The sequence below is a fragment of the Pyrus communis genome, chromosome 1 (assembly GCF_041283825.1).
Source record: "Pyrus communis isolate YQ-2024b chromosome 1, ASM4128382v1, whole genome shotgun sequence".
Classification (NCBI taxonomy): Eukaryota; Viridiplantae; Streptophyta; class Magnoliopsida; order Rosales; family Rosaceae; genus Pyrus; species Pyrus communis.
The window spans coordinates 3,731,371-3,757,034 of NC_142565.1; the positions used below are offsets into that span (position 1 = coordinate 3,731,371).

At 37.4% G+C, this 25,664-nt stretch overlaps 3 protein-coding genes and 1 long non-coding RNA gene across 6 annotated transcripts; 1 reads left to right on the forward strand and 3 right to left on the reverse strand.

The window, feature by feature from the left end:
* Window positions 1-9,470: 9,470 nt before the first annotated feature.
* Window positions 9,471-11,160, reverse strand: LOC148698986 (uncharacterized). Its single transcript, XR_015952438.1, has 3 exons — window positions 10,476-11,160; window positions 10,201-10,394; window positions 9,471-9,824 (listed from the first exon to the last, which is right to left on the reverse strand). It is a non-coding gene; the product is annotated as an uncharacterized LOC148698986 (long non-coding RNA).
* Window positions 11,161-13,078: 1,918 nt separating this feature from the next.
* On the forward strand, window positions 13,079-15,637 carry LOC137719516 (uncharacterized). 2 transcript variants are annotated; one of them, XM_068458561.2, is made up of 4 exons: window positions 13,079-13,831; window positions 14,216-14,450; window positions 14,705-14,798; window positions 15,151-15,637. In XM_068458561.2, exons 1-4 carry the CDS (start codon window positions 13,383-13,385, stop codon window positions 15,423-15,425), a joined length of 1,053 nt encoding a protein of 350 aa, XP_068314662.2. In that variant the 5' UTR covers window positions 13,079-13,382; the 3' UTR covers window positions 15,426-15,637. The 2 variants fall into 2 exon arrangements, with proteins under 2 accessions (XP_068314662.2, XP_088549156.1); XM_088693030.1 differs by having other exon boundaries at window positions 13,175-13,831; window positions 15,057-15,637.
* A 450-nt stretch (window positions 15,638-16,087) lies between these two features.
* On the reverse strand, window positions 16,088-19,140 carry LOC148698987 (uncharacterized). Its single transcript, XM_088678060.1, has 9 exons — window positions 19,008-19,140; window positions 18,836-18,894; window positions 18,640-18,723; window positions 17,914-17,945; window positions 17,477-17,727; window positions 17,324-17,387; window positions 17,128-17,216; window positions 16,792-17,031; window positions 16,088-16,500 (listed from the first exon to the last, which is right to left on the reverse strand). The coding sequence occupies exons 1-9, from the start codon at window positions 19,041-19,043 to the stop codon at window positions 16,351-16,353; spliced, it is 1,005 nt and encodes a 334-aa protein (XP_088534186.1). The 5' UTR covers window positions 19,044-19,140; the 3' UTR covers window positions 16,088-16,350.
* A 2,019-nt stretch (window positions 19,141-21,159) lies between these two features.
* LOC137720228 (splicing factor-like protein 1) lies at window positions 21,160-24,927 on the reverse strand. 2 transcript variants are annotated; one of them, XM_068459269.2, is made up of 2 exons: window positions 22,353-24,927; window positions 21,160-21,569 (listed from the first exon to the last, which is right to left on the reverse strand). In XM_068459269.2, exon 1 carries the CDS (start codon window positions 24,743-24,745, stop codon window positions 22,370-22,372), a length of 2,376 nt encoding a protein of 791 aa, XP_068315370.2. In that variant the 5' UTR covers window positions 24,746-24,927; the 3' UTR covers window positions 21,160-21,569; window positions 22,353-22,369. The 2 variants fall into 2 exon arrangements, with proteins under 2 accessions (XP_068315370.2, XP_068315371.2); XM_068459270.2 differs by having other exon boundaries at window positions 21,160-21,458; window positions 22,353-24,838.
* Between the last annotated feature and the right edge of the window lie 737 nt (window positions 24,928-25,664).

Here is a 25,664-nt window from a genome sequence, read left to right on the forward strand (position 1 = left end):
GACTTCATGAAATCCACTTGTAGGTGATTATCAATCATTTGTAGACTTCACAAATACCATAAATAAGAAGAAAAACTCTCGTTTTCTAAATTATATTGAACGAAAGATAATTGAAAATACAACACTAAAGTTGTTTATGTAGTCTTGGAAAAACCCTAAATGCAAAAGGAAATAAAACAGGAAATTACAAAAGTTTCAAAATCATTCTTACAAATTAAAAGTTTTTTACCTTGGTAAAATGCCAAAATTCATCTTATGCCGCTGCGAAATTACCGTTCAAATCAGTTTTTCCGTTCCCTCGTCATAATTAAAAATGTTACAAGTTGGCATTCAAAATTTTTAAACTTTGGGTGTATGACATGCAGTGTATAAATGTGAATAATACTACTGTAATGAGAATGTTATTTGTACTTTCGTACGAAAATATGGTATTATAAAAAAATAAATTGATCACGAATAACGTTTTTTTATCAAATTTACTTGTACTTTAAGTAATTAAAATCGTTTATCATTACATTTGTATTTAAAGAAACAAATAAATTTTATACAGTATAAGGCGCATCATTAGTGTGGCTTGTCATATTTCACATCGCATTCCACTATGACACTTGGAGTGTGAATTACAGAATACGCAGTAACATATGAAACAAGTTGGCGCGGGTTTTTTGAAATTCAAGACAATTCTCCAACAAACCCACTTCATATTTTTCTTTCTTCTCTTTTGGCAGGGACAGTCGACCCACTAGGATTCTAGGAATAAATTATAGGATGCTAATTAGATTAAGAGGGATTGCTGCGAACTCTCAAAAAGTAAGATTCTTTATCGACTCTATGTGGACTCTTTTCCACTTCTTATTTTCCTTTCATCTTATCTTATAGTTATGTTACGAAAATTGACATTAAATCGTGAGGTTACAGAGAATTCATATAGAGTTTAATCTTTGAGAGAGTCTCCTTAATATTGCTCATAGATTAATTATAATAAAGATCAGAAGATCTACATTTGTCGATTAGTGTCGATTAATTTTATATGCGGGATATACTGGTTTTGTTTTGAGCTACTTCTATTATTTTTTTCCTACTTAATTTGACTTAGATAAAGGTTAACAAGGAATGATGGGGATTAAGGTTAACAAGGAATGATGGGGATTTACTTTGTATAATTAAGCTTTGTTTAAAGTATTGTATTACAATTGAGTAAAGCTTGAAACACAATCATCTTCCCTCATTATATTACTCATTTGGATCCAGGCTATTGCTAATACTTACACCCAACAGCTTTTTTGTTGATTGCTTACGCGATTGTCGACGATATTGATTGGAACTCTGAAAGGCTTAAAAGTCGTTTAAAATAGGACATAGTATTTTAGAAGTGATCTTGCCGAAGAGTTGGAATTTTGAAATGATCTTTAGAATTTAAAATTTGATATTGTCGAAGGGCATAAAATTTTGAAACTAATCCTGCAGAAGTGCATAAATTAATTTTTACAGATATTAAATAAGTTTGAAGTTTTTATAGATGGGGTTAATTTGTAGTTTTGGCTAGGTTTGTTAGGGTTTAAACTTCCATCTCTGGTTGAAATGATTCAAAACCAGTGAAAATTTATAAAATGTATATTCTATTTTTATCCTTATAAGTAAAGCTCCCTTTAAAATATTAACGAACTTAGATATTTATAAAATAATATATAGATTTATTTAAATACCAGTCAATCTTAACTCATCGCATTGTATTATATGTATTGTCAAAAGCGGGATATGAATAAACTCTCTGTTACCTCATGTTTTTCACACAATATTTTATAATGTTGATACGAGACTTAACATTAAATTATAAAGTTACAGAAAATTCATAAAAAATTCCACTTTAAAAATCTTAGTATTTCGCGTATGCCAATATCACATAGATTATTAGCATCCAAATAAAGAGGCAGATTGTCTGCCCTTCTGTTTGGATGCCATTTTCATCCCCTCCTATTTGTACGGTCATGGTTAAATAACGTCAACATTTTATATTTCTATTGCTTTTTGTCTTATTATCTTTATAAAAAAAAAATCAATATAAAATGTTGACATGGCTTAAACGTGATCGTACAAAATAAGAGAGGATAGGAAGGGCATCCAAACAGGAGGGCAGACAATCTGCCTCCTCCAAATAAAACAATTAGTTGGTTAACTAGCTAGAAACAAAAACATATATTTTAGTTACTCAGACTCAGAGGCAGCAGTGAGAACCAATGCGCACAGTTGCGTGGTTCAAGAACTACAAGTTAAGCTTTCGTCAGCTGTCCCTCACCTTTCTTTGCCAATTTGGAAGTCTCTATTTCTGCAAATTCTAAAAGAATGTCACATAAAATAGTGGAAAACAAACAAACAATCAAAGAAAACGAGCCAAATGTTTACCCAATTAAGAAAAGGTTAAAATAAAAGAATATAAAGTAAAAGATAAAACAACAGAATTAAATTAAAGTGGTATTTTTTTCAGTCTTAGAGGAAACGAGAACGTACATATTGTCATATTCTGTATAGTCGTCTTCTATGATGGTACAATGGAGACTGAAGAGTTCAAATCATAAGAATACTTGCTTTATGCATACCTTTTCAACTGCGCGTGCCGTGTGCCTTAGATCTAGACTTAACAAATGAATTGTGTTTATTTTGTTTGTGTCATTTTTGTATCATATTCGTTATTTTAATAGATCATGTCATATCAACGAATTCTTTATAGTTAACCTATTAACGTTACGACTAGTTAATATGTCGTCGTATCGTTTCGTATCGAATTAATGGACCTAACGTCTAAACATGACAAACGAGTTGTATTCGTGTTGTTTATGTGTCATATCCGTTATCTTAATAAGTTCTTAACGTGTGACCTGATAACAATTATAAATTATTAATAGATTCTTAATCAATAACTTGTCAATGGTTAACTCAAAACCTGTTATATCCATGCCCTTTTATATCAAATTAATGATATTCTAAGAAATTGACAGACCTGCTTATACCCACAACTATCTTATTTTCTTCACCATGTATCTACGTGTTACACTACAAAATAAGCATCTTTGGAATCTCAAATTATATAACGAATAACCAGAACCAGTTTATCCGTAACCCTAATGCGAAGCTGTCATAGTACTATATTTTCTTTTGACAACAATAAAATATTATATTAAGTATATCTAAACTCTGGGTAAGTGGAGTTTACCCCAAATTATTCGGAAAAGATCCTCGTTAGGATCCGGAAAATCTTATGATTGTACCCGTTTATTGTATATTGTATACTAAAAAATTATTTAAAATTTAAAATTAAATATAAATAATACTTAACTAAAAATAATCGCACGATATATGATGAATGAACACGATTACAGAATCGGATCATTTTCCAAATTATTCATACTTAACTAAAAATAATCGCACGATATATGATGAATGAACACGATTACAGAATCGGATCATTTTCCAAATTATTCACCCCTCAAAGAAAGATGAGGAATTTGAAAGGGACGTCTTATGGTGTTATTCTTTCCATGCACTTCTTATCTTGTAGTTTTACCTTTAGACCCTTTAAAATGTTAAAATAACACACAATCGAACCCTAGAACTGAAAAATACCAGGTCATGGTTGATGGGCCCATGAGAACGGTGAGGGTGGGCAGGTGGGGTCCCCTATAAGAGAATGTAAGAAGCGCTATAGTGGGGGTCCAGAACCACTTTGTCTCCTTCATACCCTTCACTTGTCGTCTTGTCTAGTTGAGAGTTGTAGTGGACTTTGCAGGTTTGTCGTTGTATAATAAACAAAATAAAGAGGAAATTACACTTTACACCATGTAGTTTGTGTTCAATTACAGTTTGGTCCTCATTGCTTAAAAATTGAACAAAATATGTCTAATATTGGTTTTTTTATTATTTTTTTATTTTTTTTAACAAACAATATTATCCATACTAGGGGGAGAGGTGGACTTAGTTTCACAATGGATTGACAATAATGTAGTTCAAATTTTTCTTTAACGAGAATTAAACCTAATACATTTCACTAACAAATAAAAAGAAATATCATTAAACCATAGTACTAAGTGACAATGTTGTTAGGTAAACTCTCAAATTAATTGTTATTCTTAGCACTTTGGGAGCCCAATGTTTGCTTTTACTAACGTCATATCGGTGTCATGTGATTCACAGATTAATGTTATATATAATATGAGTAGTAAATATAACCTCCTACATATTGAAGAGATATAAAAAATGGCTAACACAAAACGTCTCAAATAAGTGCAAAAAAAAAAATATAGTAGTTAACTTGATACGTACGGACCGATGATGTAACACTTTGTAATTTTACATATTCTTTGTCTTCTTGACAAGGAACTTGTAGTTCAAATAGTTAAAAAGTAAAGACATTTATTCTTGCAGTTGAGATCTTATATTTGATTCACCCTCCAACACTACCGTTTGTAGAAAACAAAATGTCTTTTTGCTAGATTTTTGAAATGACATAGACTAATCTACATGGTGCAAAATGCAACTATCATAAAATTAGAAATACAAAATAAATAAAAAAGAGGGTAAATATGAGAAAGGAACGTATGAAGTGCATGCGTTATTAGGGTAGAGGGAGGGTATGAGGCGTGATGGAGGCGACCCTACCACCACAGTAGGGCTCGGCGTGGCACAAGAGACACGAGGCATGAAGAGGCATGATGGGCGAGAAGGCTCCTTTTGCCCCCTCCCACGCCAACGCGTGATTTCATCTCAATTCCTATATCGGTTGCTCCTCCTGCTCCGCCCACTTTTCTTTTTCTCCGACGCTTCTCTCCCTTTTCCCCTTCCTTCTCTTTCCCTCTGCTTTTTCCATTTTTCAATTTCTTCTTCTTTTTTATTTTTATGGAATTTGATGGATGATGATAATATGCATTTCCATGACGAAAAAGGTAGAGTCGAAATTGGTATATTCGAGAGAGTGATGAACAGTTGCAATCAGCAGGTGACTTCAGAATTATTTGTCAATATTTGCATGTTCAACGTGACTGTTCCATCTTGTATTTTCGATAAATCGAATTCTAGCAGTCGTGCTCGTACAGTCGTACATACTTAAAAACGAGTTTCGAAAATAACGAGCTACCAAACGTTGTTATCTTGCTGTTCCTGCTGGTTGTTAGTTTTAAGGCCTACCGGAGCAGAAAACTGACCTGTCCCGAAGGTATGTGATATTCCATGCTTTTACCTCACTCATCTCGCATGGGAATATACCGCCGTGACAGGGAAATCTTTCCTCGATCTACCCACTTGACGCTCCACGGATTAAATTGCCACAGTAACTAGGGCAAAACAACAATGAAAAACTGAGATTTCGCGTAATACCAGCAATTGCTGCTAAATAAAAAATTCTAACGATAAAACCTTTGTTCTTACTTGATGCATGTTGCTTTCATGCTATTGTATTATGTGGCTAGACACACTCGAGAGCGTTATTATTGTCACATGGTTAGCTTTGAATAGCCCCTATTGATATTTGTCCTGAATCTTACTGTATATATACTTATACCTGCATGGATGAATGTAGCACTACTGTTGCTTGTGTACCTCTCCCTGAAGATCCGTACAACACTATTTGGTCACTAATCTCCCTTTGTCTACCAATTGATAGGATCCACCATTATGTAACATACAATGACACTTTTGGTTGTTAGATCCATATAGTCAAGAAAAAAATAACGGTTCAAAATCTCGTTAGATAAAGTATACCGAAACATACAAAAATCTACGCTAAAGCCTAAACAGACACAAATTTGATGTCTCTAGTCTCCCTTGTTTTAAATTATGTTAGAGATTAATTTGAATTTTCAGCAACTAAGCTACAAGTCAACGGAAAAACTGAGCCACTGACCTCTGTGCACATGCCAAGGTCCCCAAATGTACATGAAAGTACGTTTCTGCCCTAAGACTCTGTACGCATCAGGCGTTTACAATACAAACCAGCATGGCTCAAACCAAAGCAGATACAGAAATCCAAGTGACACTTGATCTATGGACCGTGTTCTCAACAAAATGAAAGTAGAATAAGATTGAGCCAGAGTAAAAGAAGGACCCCACTTCATTCTTCTGCAGAAACCAACACTTTGCAAGTTACGCGCAGTCCCAGTCACTGTTCAACTGTTCACACTCGGTGACTGCGAGTTGCCTCCCTCCTCTCCCATTTCGTCTTTTTCTTGCCCTTTCGTAATTAAATTTGTGAACGACCTTTTCCCCTTTTAGTGTATCCTCTTTGTGTGGGTTTTTCTTCACATAATATCATGCACTTTGTAATTAGTGGAGAACAGAATTATTAGGGTTTGAAGGTGAGTGACATGATCAGCATGTGAGAAGATCTCCACCCTCTTAAGTCAAGATTTGGAGCTAAAAGCTAATATATCTCAACGTACAGTAAGCACTAGACACCACCACACCACCTACCGATCATATACAAGTACAATTTTGCCCTCCCCCCATTAAGACGTGGACATGCATGTGCAATACAACTCTGTTGATTAGAAGGAAGCCCTTAATCGACTTTTGAGCACATAAGTTCAGTTCGTCTTCCTAATTATTTTCCCTTCTTAATTGAACTTCATCATATATTCCTTGTCTTTTATGTTTTGAAGATGAGGTCTTGACCTTTTCCCAAATTCTTAGAAACGAGATATACACTCTCTCACTCACGCACACACACATATATATATATGCCCCCATACCAATGTATATCGTTAATTTGCTTGTGAATCATACCCAAACGTGGTTCATCTTTTAGGAGGGAAAAGAATAGGACTAATTAACAACTGCTTCAAACCCATTACCCTTAGTTAATTATCTTTCTCTCCATGTTGGTGTCTAATTAAGTGACGTTTTGTGATGGTTAATTTGACACATGCATAGCTTTTTGGGTGTGCTAATGGAGTTCACCTTAGTGCTAAATATCAAGACATATGCATGGCTTTCTGATATCCATTAGTAATAAGGTGACATGTGACATATCACTTCGTGTTCCGACCACGCTGAAAAATCTCTCTTTAAATAGGATCTTTTTCTCAATTTACTACGCACCAGTTTCAAACTCTTCAATTCCTAGAATAATAATATCGCTTGTAATTAAAAACATAAGTAGTTTGTTTGGTTGTGATCGTGTTTCGAAATTAATGTTTACTAGTGACAAAATGCTAATTGTTTACTTCTACGAAGATTAAGGAATTGATAAAAATACAGAGGAGGTCAATTGACTTGGATCACAATGCAAGTTATATAATTACGAAAGGGGGTAAAAGGTTTAATTAGTTGTAAGATGGACAAAATCTTGTCGTTTAGCTTTATGGGAGATTAATTTAGAAAGTTAAGATAATTAAGATGGATCCATGTGATCGATTAGCTTTTGTAATAATCACCCATTTGAAAACCTTTAAATATATATGTGTGAATCTTTGTGGTCTAAGTGAATTTCAACAACATTACAAAAAAAAAGGGTCCCATATTATCATTGCATTTACATGCCATGCTCTATCATTTGGTGTTTCTGTTCAGAAGGGAAAAAAACAAAAACAAAAGATGCTGTAAAGATTAAGATAGGTTAAGACTTGAGAGCACCGCCAGTTATTTCGAGAGTATGTGTAGAGATAGACAAGCAAAATGATTTATAAGACCTTCTAAAGCAAAGGGATAGAAAAGGTAGGGGAAATTGCTAACTGTGAGGGACGGTTTTGGGAAGCTGCCCAAATTACATATTGTTGGATGTGCGTTCATGGTTATCCGCTTCATTTTCATACATCAAACAAGTTTTCTTGAAGGAGGTATTTTTAAGTTGAATCCAACTTAAGCTCAACAAGAACCACCACGGGGTGGCCCAGTGGTTGATAACGAGTTTTAGATTTGTATTCCATACGACATATTTTGGATTTGATTTCTGACATTGATAAATCACACGATGATGGCAAGGGGAATCCTGGTGTTATCTTAATGCTAATGGTTTTTCAAATTTTCACCATAATCCCCTCATACCCATCTTGTGTGAAATAGTTAGGAAAAACATTAGAAAAAGAGTTGAGTTTGATAACATTTTCTGTGTATTGTTACAAATTTTAGATTATTCATGGGGAAAATTACGTTTGGTGATCATAGAGTGTTTCTTATCCTCCCCACACCCACCTTCTCTTTAAAATGCATTGTTTCATACTTATGCTTTCCTCCCTTTCGAAGCACATCAAAGACTAAATGCTATGAAAACTGTGGAGGAAATTCAACCTCCCAAGGAAAACCCCAAAAACCACCATCATTTCCTTTTGGAAGATGAACTTCACTTTATACTCATATATGTTTGTTGGATACTTGTCTAAAACCCTAGTCTGCATCTTAATCATAAGTTTCATCTTTCTCTTTTGCACCACTTTTTTGGCCAAGCTTTCAAAGCTTATAATTACCATTGTTGGTCATTTCTGGAGACATTGGAGGACAACCAACGTGCCCGTGGGAGTCCAATGAATCATCACAATTTCTTCTTTCTTCTCGCTAAGGCTCCATCCTCATCAAACCGAGCTTGCTTGCTACTGGCTATCTGCTCAATTTTCATCCCAAGACTTCTTTTTTTTGACAAATCCCAAGACTTTCACCTAACCCTTTTCCTAAACTTACATGCAAAATTTTCCTCCACATGCATCTCACTAATTAGCGTCCAAAAAAAGCATTTAAGTCGTTAGGTTTAATTATGATTAAACGCGTAAGGGTAAACCTTTTTGCTCATTTGAGTTGAAAGTTAAAACGTTCACTTCTCTTAATTATAATCGTATTTCTACAGTATTTTCACACTAATTAAACAAATCCCTATAGCAAAGAATTCATAATTGATATTGTTTTCTTGTTAAGTTTGGTCAACAGAAAATGTTTTGGTTTTTGACATTTTGTGTGGCAAATGTTGGTGGAGATGAAGAAAATGATTGCCTAGCGGATGGGGATGCAGCGTCACTTCACTTGCGATTTTACGATTTCACATCCTTTCTCCACACAAAATTGCTACTTTTACCATATTTATAAGAGCTCGAATCTTCTGCACTCATTTTGTATGTGACCTCTATTATTGATTGACACATGTTACTTTTATGATAACAAAGTTAAGTAAAAGTAAGTTTCTTAACACGTGTCAATCAATGATAAAGGAAATACAAAATGGTTGCTGAAAATTTGATCTCCATTTATACAATATCTTTAATAAAGATGAGATTTACATGTGTTGGTGACTCTATCTCTATTATAGAGATGAACATATCATTCATCCATTCCGAGCCCAAACCATTTGGTATCTACGCAAATGGCTAAAAAAAATACTTCTTAACAATGTCTTAACATATTGGATCAATCACAAAAGCTATTAACATTTTCTTGTCAGAATTTTTTTGGTTGCGATAGGAGCTAGCCTAAGCACAAATAAAAGGAACTTATAGAAGGGGCAAAAACCAACTTATTTAAGCATTCGTAGGATAAATAGTTCAGAGCTAGTTTACCAATAGCAAAACTCGACAGGTTCTCTTTCAATGCCTAAAACCCAATATAAACTAGAAAAGTTAGTACAGTCAACGATAGCGTCGAAGAGATCCGGTGTTGTTCTTCCAGTTTGCCCTCCTCGATGGCCGTGCCTTGTGGTGTAAGTGTCCCTTGACATTCAAGCCTCTGCACTTCTTTCCAGCAGAAGTGAGTCCGCGAAGCTCCCTGTGCTTGTGAACCGGATTGCAGATCCAACTTATCCTTGGGTTGTGGGCGGCATCAACCAAGATTACCTCATAATATTTGTATGTTGAATCCTATACAAGGAAAACGGTAAAAGGGGTAATTTTTCGATTTATACAGGCTGTCACGTTATGTTACGACTTAACTCATAGTCTAACAAGTATAGTTGTTTTGTTTGTTTATAAATGTACTTAGAAGTGTGACATATCAACTATGCCGTTTAATCATGTCTTAACAAGTGAATTAGTAACACTACGTGATAATGTTCTGAATACAAGTAAAAGATACTATAATATCAAACATTTGAAATGTACAAGCATCGGTTGCCTGTTCCGTTCAGTTAGAGACTGATCAATGTCACCTGTCACATATATCACAACAAACCAACATGATTTTGTCAACGAGAAGAGGAAAACTTTGTGCAAACCCTAATCAGCATGTTGTGAATACCTCATTAACCTAGTAAGAGTTGAGAACTGTGAGGACGCCTAGTTTCCGGCCAGCGCACTCCTCTGCAACTGCGCGCTTGCTCCGTTGTAATTCCAATTGAGTGACGAACTGGTTTGTGGGTTTACCATACACAATATAGCAACTGGTCGCTTATGTCCACCTCGACTCACACACACACAGTAAAGAACATAGGCCTGCAAAGAGGTAAACTTTAGTCACAAAATCTGAAGCACAGCAGGTAGAATTCCAACCAAGTCGTGAGGGATAAATAATACCATTATCTTCCACCCTTCGCATGCAAGATAGTAGACCATCTATGCTATTTCTTGATTTTTCGTATAACTGTGTCTGCATTACAGAGGAAGAATACTCTAGCAGCCGAATGAAATTCATGACATGCTTAACCATTTACAACCAAAACTCCAAATACTCAAAAATACTTAACCAAATGGTTGAAACTGGGCCGTGTTTCCGACACACTGAAAAAATCAAGTATCCAACCACCAGAATCAGTCTATACATCTAGTTACATTGGTCACTGAATAAACCATAATTCAAAAACCATTGAAAAGACATACAACATGTATGTTCCTGTAGCCCGATTGGCGAGCCTTATCGGGGCGCGGGAGATGAGTGATCTGCACAATAGAAGGATGCTGGCGGTATAACGTACAGCTGCGAGAACCGCATCACTCGGACGGCTTCCTCCTTTATAGAATACGAGCAAAATAATATCTTCAAATCTTAAGTTTCACCTTCAGGGGTTGTAAAGAAATGCAACGGAAATCATATTCAAATATTTTCTTAACTTCGCCAAGTTTTTCTCATCAGCCAAAACCACAACATCATTAAGTAGTCAAATACAACCTTAGAAAAATGGAAAAACCGAGAAAAAGAGACTTGTTCGGATTGAAGAAATCCTCAGTACTCAATGTCAAATTGGACCAATCTCCTCCTTCCTCTCCCGTTTTTTCTACTAAAACTTGGACGTTTATATAGGTTTCGGAACTAGCTAGGGTTTTCAGTAATATTTTCCATTTCCCAAATTGGGCCTCCCTAGTGGTGATTTTTAGCCCAAACTTGTGCAAAATTTTCTGGGTTCTAATTATCTGGGCCAAGAGTTTTCACAACAATGTTTTTTTTTTTTTTTTTTTGAGGAAACAATAATATCTATACTAAGGGGGTGAGACAGTAGGTTAAACCTTACACTGAGCTAACTATAATAATGTGGTTTGAATTAATTTTTGACGAGAATCGAACGTAAGACCTCCCACTTATAAGTAAAAAGGAATACCGCTAGACTAACCATAATAATGTGGTTCAAATTCGCCTTTGGCGAAAATCGAACGTAAGACCTTCCACTTATAAGTGAAGAGGAATACAACTAGACTGTAGTACTAAGTGGCTTCGCAACAAAATTTTAAAACAAAGGAAGAAAATATCTATTTTTGGATGCATTCATAGTAAAATGTGTATATGGCCAAAATTTGTTTATATTCCCTTTTGTTTTCGCAAAGTTCTACTTTCGTTTGTGTGTATGTATATATATAGATATATTTTGAAAAAAAGGGAGTATTATATTAATTTACATTAGTGGAGGGTAGTGGTAGATTTAGGATTTTAATATTGGGTGGTACGCTAGACGCTCATTGGGTGACGGACTAAAGACTAGGTCCGTCTAGGTGTATAGGCGGATTTAAGTAAATTCATTCTATATGATATAAATAAGTGTGTATTTACTCTTAAAAATTGTATTGAGAATTTGTGTTTATTATTTAACATATAACACATAAAAATATTAGAATTTTTGTTTTACTAGTTTAGTGAATTTGATGTTATGATATGAAAGTTCAAGTTACGAGTTCGTAGTACATTACAAAATATTTTTCAAAGGCTGTTTTAATTTATGTGTCAAACATATATGGTATAAAAATATTGGTTGAGTAATACACCCCCTCTTTATTAAATAAAATGTTAAGTTGCACAACCTAATTTGACAACAATTAGCCACTCATTACTACGGTCTGGTGGTATTCCTCTTCATTTGTAAGTGAGAGGTCTTAGGTTCGAATCTCATAGATGACGAATTCCATACCAAATTAGGTTGTCCATTGTGTGATTTAGCCCAACCCCCCCCCAATTTAATGTAAAAAAATTTGTCATCTATGAGAATAATTAAAAAAAATTAAGGGCAACCTAAAATTTTTTTTTGACAACAATTAAAATAATAAAAATTAAGGTTGGGGGTGGGGGGGGGGGGGGGTGGTCACGTTGGAAATTGAGAGAGAGTTTTTATTCCAAGAACAAAAGACCCATGATGGTCTTCCTCTTTGTCTAAAATAGATCTTTCTTTTTGGTTCAAAGCTTCTGTTGAACAACCATGATGATCTTCTCTCTTCACCACTTGCATAGACCATTGGATGGTCCTCAGAGGTCCTCATAATCGCTTATTTAGGCTTCCGGTGGTCCTGGGACTACTACGGTCAATGAATGAATCCGCCCTGAAGAAAAGGGCAGGGGAGAGAAAAAGAGAGGATTTAAATCCAAGAAATTGAACATAAATATCTTAACTATCAGAAAAATTCATCACTTGCTTGCTATAATATATTTAGAGGACAATCTACTATATTTCGTTCATGTGTTTCTAATAGTGTATCTTTGTTGTGGTATATAGAATATACCCCATTTGCTATCGAGAGGAAAATCACAACTCCAGTATAATAGGTTTCATATCCTAATCAACCGGCCAAAGTCCACATATGTTATTGAAGTATTTTTATTTAGGTTAAACGTATTGTACATAACAACACAAAATATAAGGAATGATACATACATACATATATATATATATATATATATCCAAGCAAACGAATAAATTAACAACAGAAAGATATGGGGGAAGCGAAGCCACCTCCCACTAAGAACCAAAACGTGGAGTCTTCTTTTTATACCTAGAAGTTGTGACGCCAATGGAACTCTGAACCATTTTTTATTAACCCTATCCACATTCATGACCTCGAGAATATCAACAGAAAACGAGTCAGAGACTCAAAGCCTGACAAACTAAGGAATCCACTCAATCCTGCTCCTCCCAGATTTAGATAACGTAGAAAAGGGACGACAGAGATTCATAGTCTGAGAACTAAAAAAGGAGAAGAAAAAAACCATAAGGAATTTCAGTGATGTTTGGTGGAAGAAGCATGGGCGGAGGAGGTGGAGGAGGAAGCGTGTTTAGGACTGTGAGTAGGGCAGCAGTCACCAGAACTGTTGCTGGTGGCCCACCAATTCAAGAACCCCTTTCTTCTTCTTCTTCCAGTTCTTCTGCTGCTGCTAATACCACCACCACCACGCCCACTTCTAGGAATACCCAGAAGCCCAGTTCTTCCCACAACCTCTCTCTCTCCTCACCCACCTCACCTTTTGCCTCGTGCAATATTACTCTGGCTTCCAATTGTGGCACGCCCGGCTGGCCTTCTTCTCCTCGCTTTGATGATTTTGATTGGGTGACTCTGGATAATGGCATTAGCGGTGAGGATGATGAGAGAGTTTCACGCGGGTTTCTTGATGATTTTGTTCTTGGACCTGTTCCTTCCAAGGATGAAGTTCACAGTGCTGTCTCTGCCCTTCAACAGTAAGCAACTCAATACTCTTTTGTCTCAGATAACAAAAACCCTTTATGTTATTTTACTTTATGTATTTTAGAGCCGTATGTAAATTAGTTCAGTTGGTCAAGACAATTTTCATGCCCTGTTGAACTTATTAGAATTCTCTTGCGTGTAAATTAGATTAGTTTATCATCTTGTCATAAAAATAATTTTTACGCTGACAGATGTGGGTCAGGTTAGTTGATGAGGACAGCTGTGCATGACCTATTGCATTCGAGTTTGAATCTCGCACCCCACAACTTAGATTAGTTTACCATCTTGTCGAATGAAAACAACGATTAACTGCCTGCCTTGTTGCATTTTATACTAATCATGCCTTGTTTGATGAAATGGGGTTTTGTGATTGGTAGGGTTATCAGTCCCTTCATCAGGGATAAGTTTGGTTCCGAGTCAGACAGCGCTGTGGATGATCAAATTACAAGGGCTTCTGCTGGGTTTGTGCACCCAGCATCTTCAGCTGGGTCAGAATTAGATCGGATGGAGCCTTCTGCCCATTTTTCTAATAATTCAAAGATGTTGCAGTCTTATGGTTCTGAAAGAGTTTATGATGCTTTCCATCTCTTGCAGACCGAGTCTTCTGTGCAGGTCCCTTTCTTTGTTGACCATTTTATTTTTACCAGAACGAGTCTTTTTTTCATATATTTTTTCTCAATTTTATTTTGAATTTATTCAGACCATTAACTCTCTTAAAAAAAAAAAAATTTGCAAATTATTCCAGAAAGGTGTTCTTTTTTTAATTTCTATATTGCAGAGGATGCAATATAATAGCACCTGCTTTGTATTGTCTAATCTCATATGAACATTTTATAATTATGTCTTAAGCGTTTTTTGTTGTGCAGAGAATGGTGATCTCCTTGTCATCTGATAGAGCGGTTTGGGATGCGGTAATGAACAATGAGGTGGTGCGCGAGCTCCGGGAATCTTTCTACGCAGGTTGGTATGATTTGGATTTCAGCAAGGACTATATTCTATAGACTATAGTTCATTGAATTTATATAAGGAAGATATTCTAGCATTTAATCAAGATTTGAAAAATATCGTACTGTATTCACGAGTGTTTTTTGTTCGATGTTGATGCCTCTTTTACGTGTTTTCTTGCTGGCTTTAGTTAGATGAAATTATAAGTTAGAGCAATATACTAGAAAATCCAAAAGAGAGCAATATACTAAGCAGCTGGAAAGTATGTAACAGTTGAGAGTGAAATACCTTGTCAATGCTGAAAGGTTGAAGGAATGTGCTCGTGACTTATGTTAGGTTCGATGTGAATTTTTCATCATATACGCAGATGAAGACAATAAATCCGAGAGTCCAGATGAGAATTCTGATGATAACGATAAAACAACAAACATTGTCAAGTGGATCTTTCAAAATACCATGGCAAAAGTCATGGAAGCAATCGAGAAAATTACGAAGGTCATGGGCGACTTATTTCAACCTCCAAGCAGGGAAAACGCGAAAGCAGAACCCAGCAATCGCTTTGAGGACAGGCTGAAAAAATCGTTCATGCTCTCCGTTGTGGTCCTGTTGATTGTGGTGGTTACTCGAACCCACAAGGCTTGACCCTAATCCGACGAAATCACTAGCATATCTCCATTGGATGACTTGCAGTTGAAGTTTTCCACTCCATTGTTAGGCATTCCATGTTTCAAACTATGTTTTGTCATAAACTTCCAGTGCTTGGTACATTGGAGTCAGCAAGTTGCCTCCAATGTGGGGATTTATGGATATTAGCTATGGTTTTTTGTAATATTATCAGTATTTTTGCATTGCCACCTGAATCTTTTGGTAACAATTGCAACCGAATCGGTAATTACCAAATAGTTGAGGTCCAACTATGCAATTTTAATTTTCTTTTTCTGGGATGCACTTGAAAGGCCAAGTACGTCTAATCACTATTTATCCGAGTTCGAATTCCCTACGGTAGATTTATCCGAGTTGAAGTTCCCTACCTGTAGATTTAAGTAGATTAAAATATAGCTTTGTTAGAAAGCGAGCCTTGGCGCAAAACAAAGGGTAAACAACTTTTGGTAAACCTGCGTATAATAGACGTTCTCCCTTGATCCTTACGAAGTGAAAAGCGTTATTAATTTGAGGTCGCCTTTTAGAATATAGCTTTGTCAAACAGAAAATTGTGATCTACACTATACCTTTCCATGCAAACAATAAAACTGTTTAATCACATGGACTCGGTAAAAAGATAAAAGTCATCCTGAAAGAGATGGATTCACTTGAAAAAACTTCAATGTTTAACCACATGGAGTCAGTAAAACTGTTTAACCAGATGAATTTTTCTGTCCGACCTACTAATTTTTACCTACAACCGCTTACATTTCATTACACTTGGCACCTTCAGTCTTCAGTAATTCTAGCAACATATTTACTCCTCAAGATTTTCATCTACATATCTACCATTTCCAGCTTTTTCATGTGCATAATTCCCCCATTACACCTCAAAATGCACCTAATTTTTGTAACATCCCTGCATTCAATTCCTGTTAATCACATTTAGGAGGGAATCCACATCAGGAATTACAACAGCTCGCTCACGTAGCTCTCTGAGAACGGTGCATTTCTTCTCTACAGTGTTGGCTACCACAACATCTTGATTAGACTTGCTATCTGAACCAGGTGCAACCTGCGTATCGTAAGCACAAAAATGAACATTATGTTCTCATTCATAATACTTGAATCTAGCTCGTACTCGTGGGAGGTCAAATCTAATGAAAAACTATTCTGTGCCGGGCAGATGACACGAAATCATCGTTCTTTGGATTGTGAAACAGAAAGAGCAAGTGGTAAGTAAACTAAACGTTATTGAACTTGATCACGGAATGATTAACATACATATAACCAGACAAAGGTGATAAAAAGTTTCCATAATCGTGCTTTTCTTTCAGTTTAAGGAAAGTTAATGGCTGTGACTTACATCATAGAAGGTATCTCCTAGCCTCAGCTTGACTTTTCCGCTCTTGTAAACTAGCATTTTACCCATATATCCGGCAGGCAACTCTTCCAAACTGCATCCCTTCTCTGGAGCACCTGTGCTCTCCAGTGATGTTGAGCTTCCAGCTTTCTCTTTGCCCGTGGCAGTAGCTGCTGGCTTCGAAGTCAATGGCAAAATGTAAGGAAGTTGAATGAATAACAACTTCGCTTTCTCTTTTTCCTCCTGTCAAGCAAGTTTAGTAACAGCCAATCAAATATATCACTCTGTTTAGTGTTTAACATTGTTACATCAGAAATAAGTTACTAATTCAATACGCACCAGCAGCCCGAGTTCTGAAGCAGGATTTATAGTGCTCTCATCATACTCTTTTTCAGCATCCTCCCCAAATTCACTCTCATTAAGGATTTCTAAAAGCAAAACAAAAGATCAATGAATTACAAGATGGCTATAAACTAAAAGTGCCATTAACTGCATAAGGAAAACCGAAATGGTTTTCAGCTTTCAAAAAGAATACCTGGGTCTCCAGAGTTGGGTTGCCTGAGAGGGAGAGTAGTGGGATAGTATGTGTTCTCATAATCCTGCAGAAGCACCAGAGAATCGTTTGTGAGAGAGCAATACAAAGAGAGAGAGAGAGTGACGTAGAGACATATATGCCGCGTGTTCTTACCCAAAATTCTGTATTCTTGACAGTCTGAAGTGGTTCTGCTTCTGGATCGATAGCATCTTCCATGGTTACATCCGTTTCAGCTTCAGTAGAGGCTGAAGGAAAAGTTGAGAGGTTTTGCTCTTCATCATCAGAGTCTTTGAGAACTACGCTGCTGCTTTTACCATCATTGCCGTCCTTCACAGCTCCAAATGTTCTGATAGAAGTTGAGGACGCACCTGCTCCTCCAGGACCAAATGCAACTTGCAGTGAAGCTGCAGATGAACAGCAAACATGAACGGAAAGCGAATCCAGGATAATCTAAAGCAACTATTGTACTCGACACATTTTCGGATAAGTAACATTATAACCAATCTCGTAGTTATAAGAAACCATGTTGAATCTAAAGACGGCATGTGATACGCCAAGTTAATATGCAAGCAAAGTTAATGAGAAATTACATTTCTTTTCGACTCCCCGTCTTCTCTCCTGTAAATTCAAGAACAAGAATCAATCATTTGTTCAGCTAATCTTATATAATTGAAAGAAATCAAGAGTTATCAAATATCACATTCTATCCAACACATTGTCAAAGCAAAGTAGACATCATGGGAAAGTAAGAATAATTCCAGGTTATTGACTTCAGAACAACATTCCAGCTGCACGTATTGGCAAAACATATTATGTTTCCATTTCTAAACTAGTCTATATACGGGCACGGCCACTCAAACTTGAGAGCAAAAAATAATTCAAACTTGAATGCAAAAAAAGGATGAGCACACTTTTTTCGCCAATTGGCCCAACCCACGTGTGCAAACCATCTCCTTTTACCGCCAAATCCAAAAGTAAATTATTTTTCTTTCTGTATCTTTTATATGTCGAAAATTAAAGTCCAAACCCTAAACCTCCAAAAAGGAAATTACCACATTATGATTGTCCAATTTAATACCATACGGTCCGTACCAAACACACCCTATGACCAAATCGTACGCTTGACCCCAACCAGCCTTATTTAACTTTTCAAAAAAGCCAAAAGCCGCTTAATCTTTTTTATTTTTTATTTTATTTTTTTAAACCCAAGAATTAAAAGAAATAACAAATGAATAAAAAAATCACCTACAAAAACCAAGAAAATGAAAAATCAAGATACGGACAGCAATAAAGAAAGAAAAGAAGTTGAAAGCTGAGAGAGCGAGCTTACATTGTGCGGACTCGGCAGAGTCTGGGCCTGGCGAGTTTCTTGACCACCATCGCCGCCGTCGCCGACGTCCCTGCAGCGATTCGCAACTCAAAAATGTCAAATAAAAGACTAATAATGCTATGAATTTTGACAAAAAAAAAGGAAATTAAATGGAAATTGGAGGGTGAAATTATGAGAGTTACGGAGTGGGGGCAGTTGGTCCAAGCTTCTTGCGTGGCTGGACTCTGGGAATGAGCCTAGGCTGGAAAGAAGAACAAGAATTTCAGATCTGAGATGGAGTTCTGGTGAAATTGAACAAGAATTTTGATGAGAGAGAGAGAGAGAGAGAGAGAAAGAGCGGGAGCGGGAAGTTACCCTTCTGCGACGGTGAGAGGGATCGTCGTTATCCATGGCCTTCTCGACGGAGAAGAAGGACGAAAAATAAAAATTGGGGAAAAAGGAGAAAGAGGGCGGGAATCGAACCGAGGTCGAGTGGACTTGACGATTGCACAATTACGCTATAAGGCTGTGTATCCAGGCACTTACATAATTATATATGAAGGTTGGACAAAAATTAACAATGGGTGTGTGGATAGCACCACTCAATATAAACGCCATATAAATAGAATAATGCTAAATGAAATAACTAAACATAGAATAATTAAACTAAATTACAGTAGTTGTATCAATCTTACAGACCTTCATAAAGGCTAGAAGAATTCATGACACACCACAAAACAGGATGGTAGTCATATATAAACGTGTTCTAACCGGTAAGAACACGCTCATGAGTAGAGCTAAAAATTTACACGTGTTCTTATTGGTAAGAACATGTTCAAAAGTAGAGCTGAATATTTGAAAGTGTTTTTACCGGTAATAACCTATGTAAATTTTCTGCTCAATCAGTGAATGTGCTCTTACCAGTAAGAACCCGTCATATATAATTGCCTACTATGTTGTAGTAATTTCAAAAAAAATAATTTAAGGCTCCAGGATCTACTCTTTCCTAGATCCTTTTTTGTTACATGCATTTTGCCAACACTTTGCCTATTATTTCGAAATAATTTAGAAGCAAGGCTATTGTCAGGGCTAATAGCAATGTTTTAGATTGGCCAAGTCTCTAAATACCAATCCATATTCCCCTCTCCACAAATCACAATAGTTTAGATTATCGCTTTTGTCTCGAGCGTTACTATAACCATAAAAACCGATCGTTGTTCTCACATTGATTAAAATTCCAATTGTAAAATGTCATTTAGTTTTAACAGCCTCAGACGCAGCTGTATAGTTAACACATAGTGCCCAATCTCATTCATTACCACAATAAGCAATTTCAAGTTTTGGCACATATCAAAGAACCGGTTGTTGAAGATGAAGATCGAGTATAAGCGATTTTTCTTGTGCATATGTCAATATGCACATTCTACTATTGCCGTTCGATTGATCTGCATGGTGGGTTTTTGCTACGACCGGGTTAAAAAAACAAAAAAAAAAACAAACGAAAAATTTAAAAAAACTTTAGTTTTAATGAAAAATTACAAATAAAAGTATAGTGAATAGTACCATGGAAAGGTGAAAATGTAGTTTTCCGTTAAAAGTGAATAGTGGCGGAAATTTTTCGTTAAAACTCCCAAAAAAAAATACCCAAGACCCATGTTTTCGCCTCTTCCCCTCCCGGTGCGCCAGAACCCCCGCCCCCCGCAACCCCCACCCCATATCTAATCCTCACAGAACCAACCTCTCCCTACAAGGCTTCAAAGGGAAGCCTGTACATGCATGGAAAGAGAGAGAAATGGGAGGGCCAATTCAACACATTGAAACAACAAAATGAGGTGTGAAGGAACATGTGTTAGAAACTAGTTAACATTGCCGGAAATGTACAGTACCTAAAATCACAATCACAATTGGGACTATTTCTAACAAGTTACACAGGTTCTTTTCCTCCTTCACAATCAAAGCTCAAAAGCGGGGCGACACCTAGGAACGATGATTGAACTCGATAGAAGAATATAAGCATGCTGTATGTATCTAGTGGCTTCATCCATGAGGATCTGGCAAACCTAGTAACACCACCACTTTGAAGAAATTAGATAACGAAATACAATGTAAAGGTAATCCTCACCACCTAGCATATTCAAACTCGCCGAAATGGACCACTTTCTACCTCAGGTCCTCTAACATATCATAGCAACACTCAAGACTTTGACAATTTCGGTTACGATCAGGGTTAGTTTTACTAAGATGCCAAAACAAGTGTAAAATTTATGGAAGAAACCATAAGACAGAACCAAAACTCTGGATATTCAAAAACAAGTGATAACCAATACATACATGAATGATTTCTTTTACCTGCCAATGGAAAACTAGAAAAGAACATCAATATCCCATTGTTATATGAAAACACAGATAATATGAATAAAACATAACAGTATCTTCCACCTACCAAGAATGCCTTGAGTTGCAAGGCATGATTACCTTTTAAACGGAAAGATAATGCATCACTGAAGCAGCTTCAGAAACCACGGCAGGCGGAAAAAATTAGGGTCCTTAACGTAAAAATTGGATTACAATAGAAACTAGAGAGGGAAAACCGTTAGGCAAAGCAACAAAACTAGTGATGCAACCCAACATAACATCACAAAACATTAGTACCAAATAATGGAAGTTCAGACGAAATTTGAACAAGGAGGAAATTAGTAGCTAGAATTTGTAAGAGAAAAATAACAAAATTACGTCCAACATAAGCACCCAAAATAATATGAATCATATTGTTTAAAGATGACTTCTCCAACATGAAACGATCAATGGAAGCTCCAGCCCAAGTCTCTGCAAAGGTCATAACATTACAGCAAGGTTAAAGATGTGAGTCCCAAACTTCAACAAAGTCATGGCAAGAGGTAAGAAATCGGTTCACAAGAGCTCCAAGAAACATCAGTCCTGTCAAAATTTTACATAATAGCAATGGAGAAGGGTCAAGTACTGCAAAAACAAGATATAAATGACTTATGCAGCACAATATAGAAAAAACAGATATGTGTGCCCCTCAACATAAGAACGGAAACTATAAAATGTAATCCTAGCCATGCGACTTTGAAGATCATCCCTGCACAACAAGCTTTTTGGGTGATTCAATTAATCACAAAAAAATGCACATTTTTCTTCATTCCATCCAGAGGAGTCGGAAAAGAAGGCTTGCGTTAGCCTCCATCACGCATTAGTATAAACCAGTGCCATAATTCAATAACAATAGAACCATATAAAACATTGTACAAAAGCCAGGATAGATATCCAGAACTTTCCTGGGGAATCACACACTGACAACGATGGCATGGTCATCTGTTTCTGTAAACAACCTTCATATATACAAAAGACCAAGTGAAAGTCCCGGTGTAAAATAAAAAGTGGAAAATTATAAGTAAATTAATAAACAGTACACATCGTTCACCCATCCCAATAAATAATGAGAAACCCAAAGCTATTTTTCGTCCTACATCACGCACATAAGCAGAAGGGAGCAAGAGAGAGCGAGTTAAAATCATTGTGAGTCTAATGCATAATGGTCTCTAGTTGAAGTGCAGAATATTAATTTCTATATATTGACACAGGTTGATATTTTTGTAAAAAAGAAATGCCCTGGACCAAATATCCAATCAACACAACTCAAAATACCAAAATATAATTTGTATAACCAGGAATGAAGCAAAAATGTGCAGTGCATACCTATCAGCTTGGAGGTATCATTTCGTTTCTGCCATGAACTTCTCATACTCTGCATCTGCACCATAAGTTGTCCTTTCCGCAGAAGAAGCATGAGGGGGAACCTGAGCACTTGTGGCCCATGGAACGTTACCAATGTTCTGAGATTGGTCTGCAGTTGATCCAGGTACATGGGCAGGGGGAGGCGGAGGTGGTGGAACTGCATTGTAGTAAGATGAGTAACCATACGAAGCAGCAGGATAAGTGTGTTGGCCGTTTGGTGGCATTGGTGCTGAGGAGCCTCCATACATATTAGATTGTAGAGATTGGGTAGAGACATTGTGTTCGGATTGAACTCCTGGAGGGGGATAACTCTGTTGTGCTTCACTTGAAGTCACTGGTTGAGGTGGTGCCCCAGGTGGAGGAGGGTATCGTGCACCATAAGGAGCCATATGTTGACCCGCCATGGGAGGAGGATACATGGTTGAACCAGGGGGATGTGGAGGAGGTGGAGCATAAGGAGCATAAGGCGGAGGAACAGGGGGTCCCCAAGGAACAGGAGTACCCGCGTAGCTAGTAGGTGGTGCATTCCCAAGAGGACCACCTGCGGTAAACTGCTGGGATGGATAGGCACCAACAGGCTGGGGAACTGCGTATGTGGGCAGTGCCGATGCTGGAGGTCCAGGAGGCGCAGCAGGCTGAGGAGGCTTGCCAGCAACTCTGACAGCAATGGTTCGCTGGTCTAGGCGATAACCATTCATGCGTGCAATTGCATTATTTGCCATTTGAACATCTCCGTACTTCACAAAACCATAACCTTTACTTGCTCCAGTAACTCGGTCCTTGATAACTTTGGCCATCACAATATCACCAAATGGTGAAAACAATTGGATCAAACCATCATCGTCAAAAGTAGGCGGCAAGTATCCAATGTACAAGTTTGTCTCGTCATAGTCCTTGACTGGCTTGACTCCAATTGATCCCAAGCCTGGATGTGATGATGCACTAGCACTGCCAGTACTGTTAGCCCAAGGAGGATTGCTTGATGTACTGTTGCCTGGGCCAAGTGCTAATGTAGCGGTCTGCTTAGTTGCAGATTCAGGAACTGTCCCCCCTAACTCAGCCAAGAAGTTCTGATACTCATCATCCATTTTCTTCCCAGTTGTACCCTTCACTGGGCAATCAATGGTTGGATGCCCACCATCACCACATATCTTACAAAGAACATCACTCTTAAAGGTCGAAGTACGTGATGGACAAGCATACTGACGGTGCCCTGGCTCACCACACAACCTACAATACTCCTCATCCCTTATTGTCCCATTCAATGACGCAAGTTCCCTAAGTTGTTGCCTCTTATGCTCATTCAACACCTCATCGACAGGCTGCAAGAGTTTCTCCACCATCCCAGCCGCAGCATCAAGAGCGTCTTGTGTGTCGGCCTCAACCAAAACATGCAAGTCCTCGTTCTCGGAAGGGTCAGGTTTCAAATCCCTCTTCTGTTGTGACCTACCCTCTTTCACCGAACCTTTACCCCTAATGACAATTTTTGCACCAGTTTCTTTCTCCATCCTCTTCTGGGTATTACCCCTTGGCCCAATGATAAGTCCGATAAAATTGTATCCGGGATATTCCTTCATCGGTATGTAAAGCTTCTTGTGAAGCTTGGGTGGCCTGTAATCAGCCGGGGGCTTAAATGCTGGGTTCCTCTTAATAATCTGGGCAATAATTTCCTGTCTCTCTTTGTTCAACCTCTCACGGGCACGGAACTCTCTAGTATTAATCCTAATTCCCATGTTATCATATATAGGTTCCGGCGAAGGAGACCTAGCCCCTTCGGGACGATCATCTAAGGGCAACCCCGAAGACAGCATTCGACTAATCTCAAGCAACCTACTATTCAAAGCTTGAATTTCTGGATCAAACTCAATACCTCCCATGAAATCCGGCAGCTGAATCGCCTGCTTCGGCTCCTCATCCGCCCACCGCGACTTCCTCTTCCTCGTGCCACTGCCCGTCTCGCCACCACCACTCTGATTGTCCGACTCGGGCTGAGGATCCCACCGGCTGCGGCGACGGCGCCTGCTGGTCGTCTCCTCCTCCCCGCCCGAGCCATCCCTTTCGTTACCGCTAGTGGTGTTGGTCAATCCGTTTTCCGACAGCAGCGGCTTCATAATAGCAAGCGCCTTGCAGGCGTCAGTCGAGTTACCGTTCTCAGTAGCGGTATTGGGATTCGTGGAGGGGTCTCGAGCATAGGATGCTAGGGTTTCAGTGGGCGCTGGTTGAGACGGGCCATTAGAATCTGAGGCTAGGGCTTCTGCAGGGGGAGGAGGATTGAAATCGGAATGAGGAGGGTGAGGATCTAGGGATTCGATTGGAGGAGGAAGGTTAGGGTTTGATTGGAGAGCAGCCTCCATGGATTTGAGATTGGAGAAGCTTACAGATGCGTTAAAGCGGTGCGAGACGACGCGCCTCTGACAATTTATAGGAGGATTGTGCCAATTGTAAATGGGGCAAAGTAGCACCCAAGGTCCAGCCCATCTGGTTATCCGGTTCTGTCTTCGTACGAGAACTCACTCGGTCCGTTTAATGATCGGATATAGTTTTGGAGATACATGAAACACTTTTTTTTTAAGCGAACTTTAATGTAAAATTCTTAGTACTGTTTATTTTAACAAAAAATTATATTTTTATACTAAAATATTAATCCTGGTACAATTCATTTTAACCTTTATTTTATCATTATCGTTGAAATTCAAAGTTTTTTAATTCTTTTTTTAATTCTACGTAATATTAATATTACTAAAAATAAATAGCTGAGATTAAAAATAAATAATTAAATAATTTTATTAAAAGCTACGTAGTACCCAAGCTGGGCCGTTACATCTTCTACTTCTACTTCTATACACGACATGTTCTAATAATTTGTAAAGTAATGTTATTTAGACACATAAAAATTTTCGCTAACACTTTTTTTTAATAGAGGTGTGTTCCCTGCAATCTCAGTTAGACACACTCTTACAATTTGTGAGTAATGCTATAAATTACATTTTACATCCTTAAATTTGAGTGTAATTGTAATTGCAAACTCATATCTCAACTTTAAAACATTGCAATGTCGTACACAAACTTACGATTTTATAGTAATGTCATACATCCGTTAATTACTATGTCTATTTAACCGTTAATTACGATTTTATTAAAACAATTGTTAGTGGTTTTTTAATGCATGTTTATATGATATGGCAAAAAGGGGGATTTCACTGATGATTTGATCAATTGAAATGAATGTAATGTTTTCATCAGACGTTGTAATATTGGATGAGTGGATGTAAT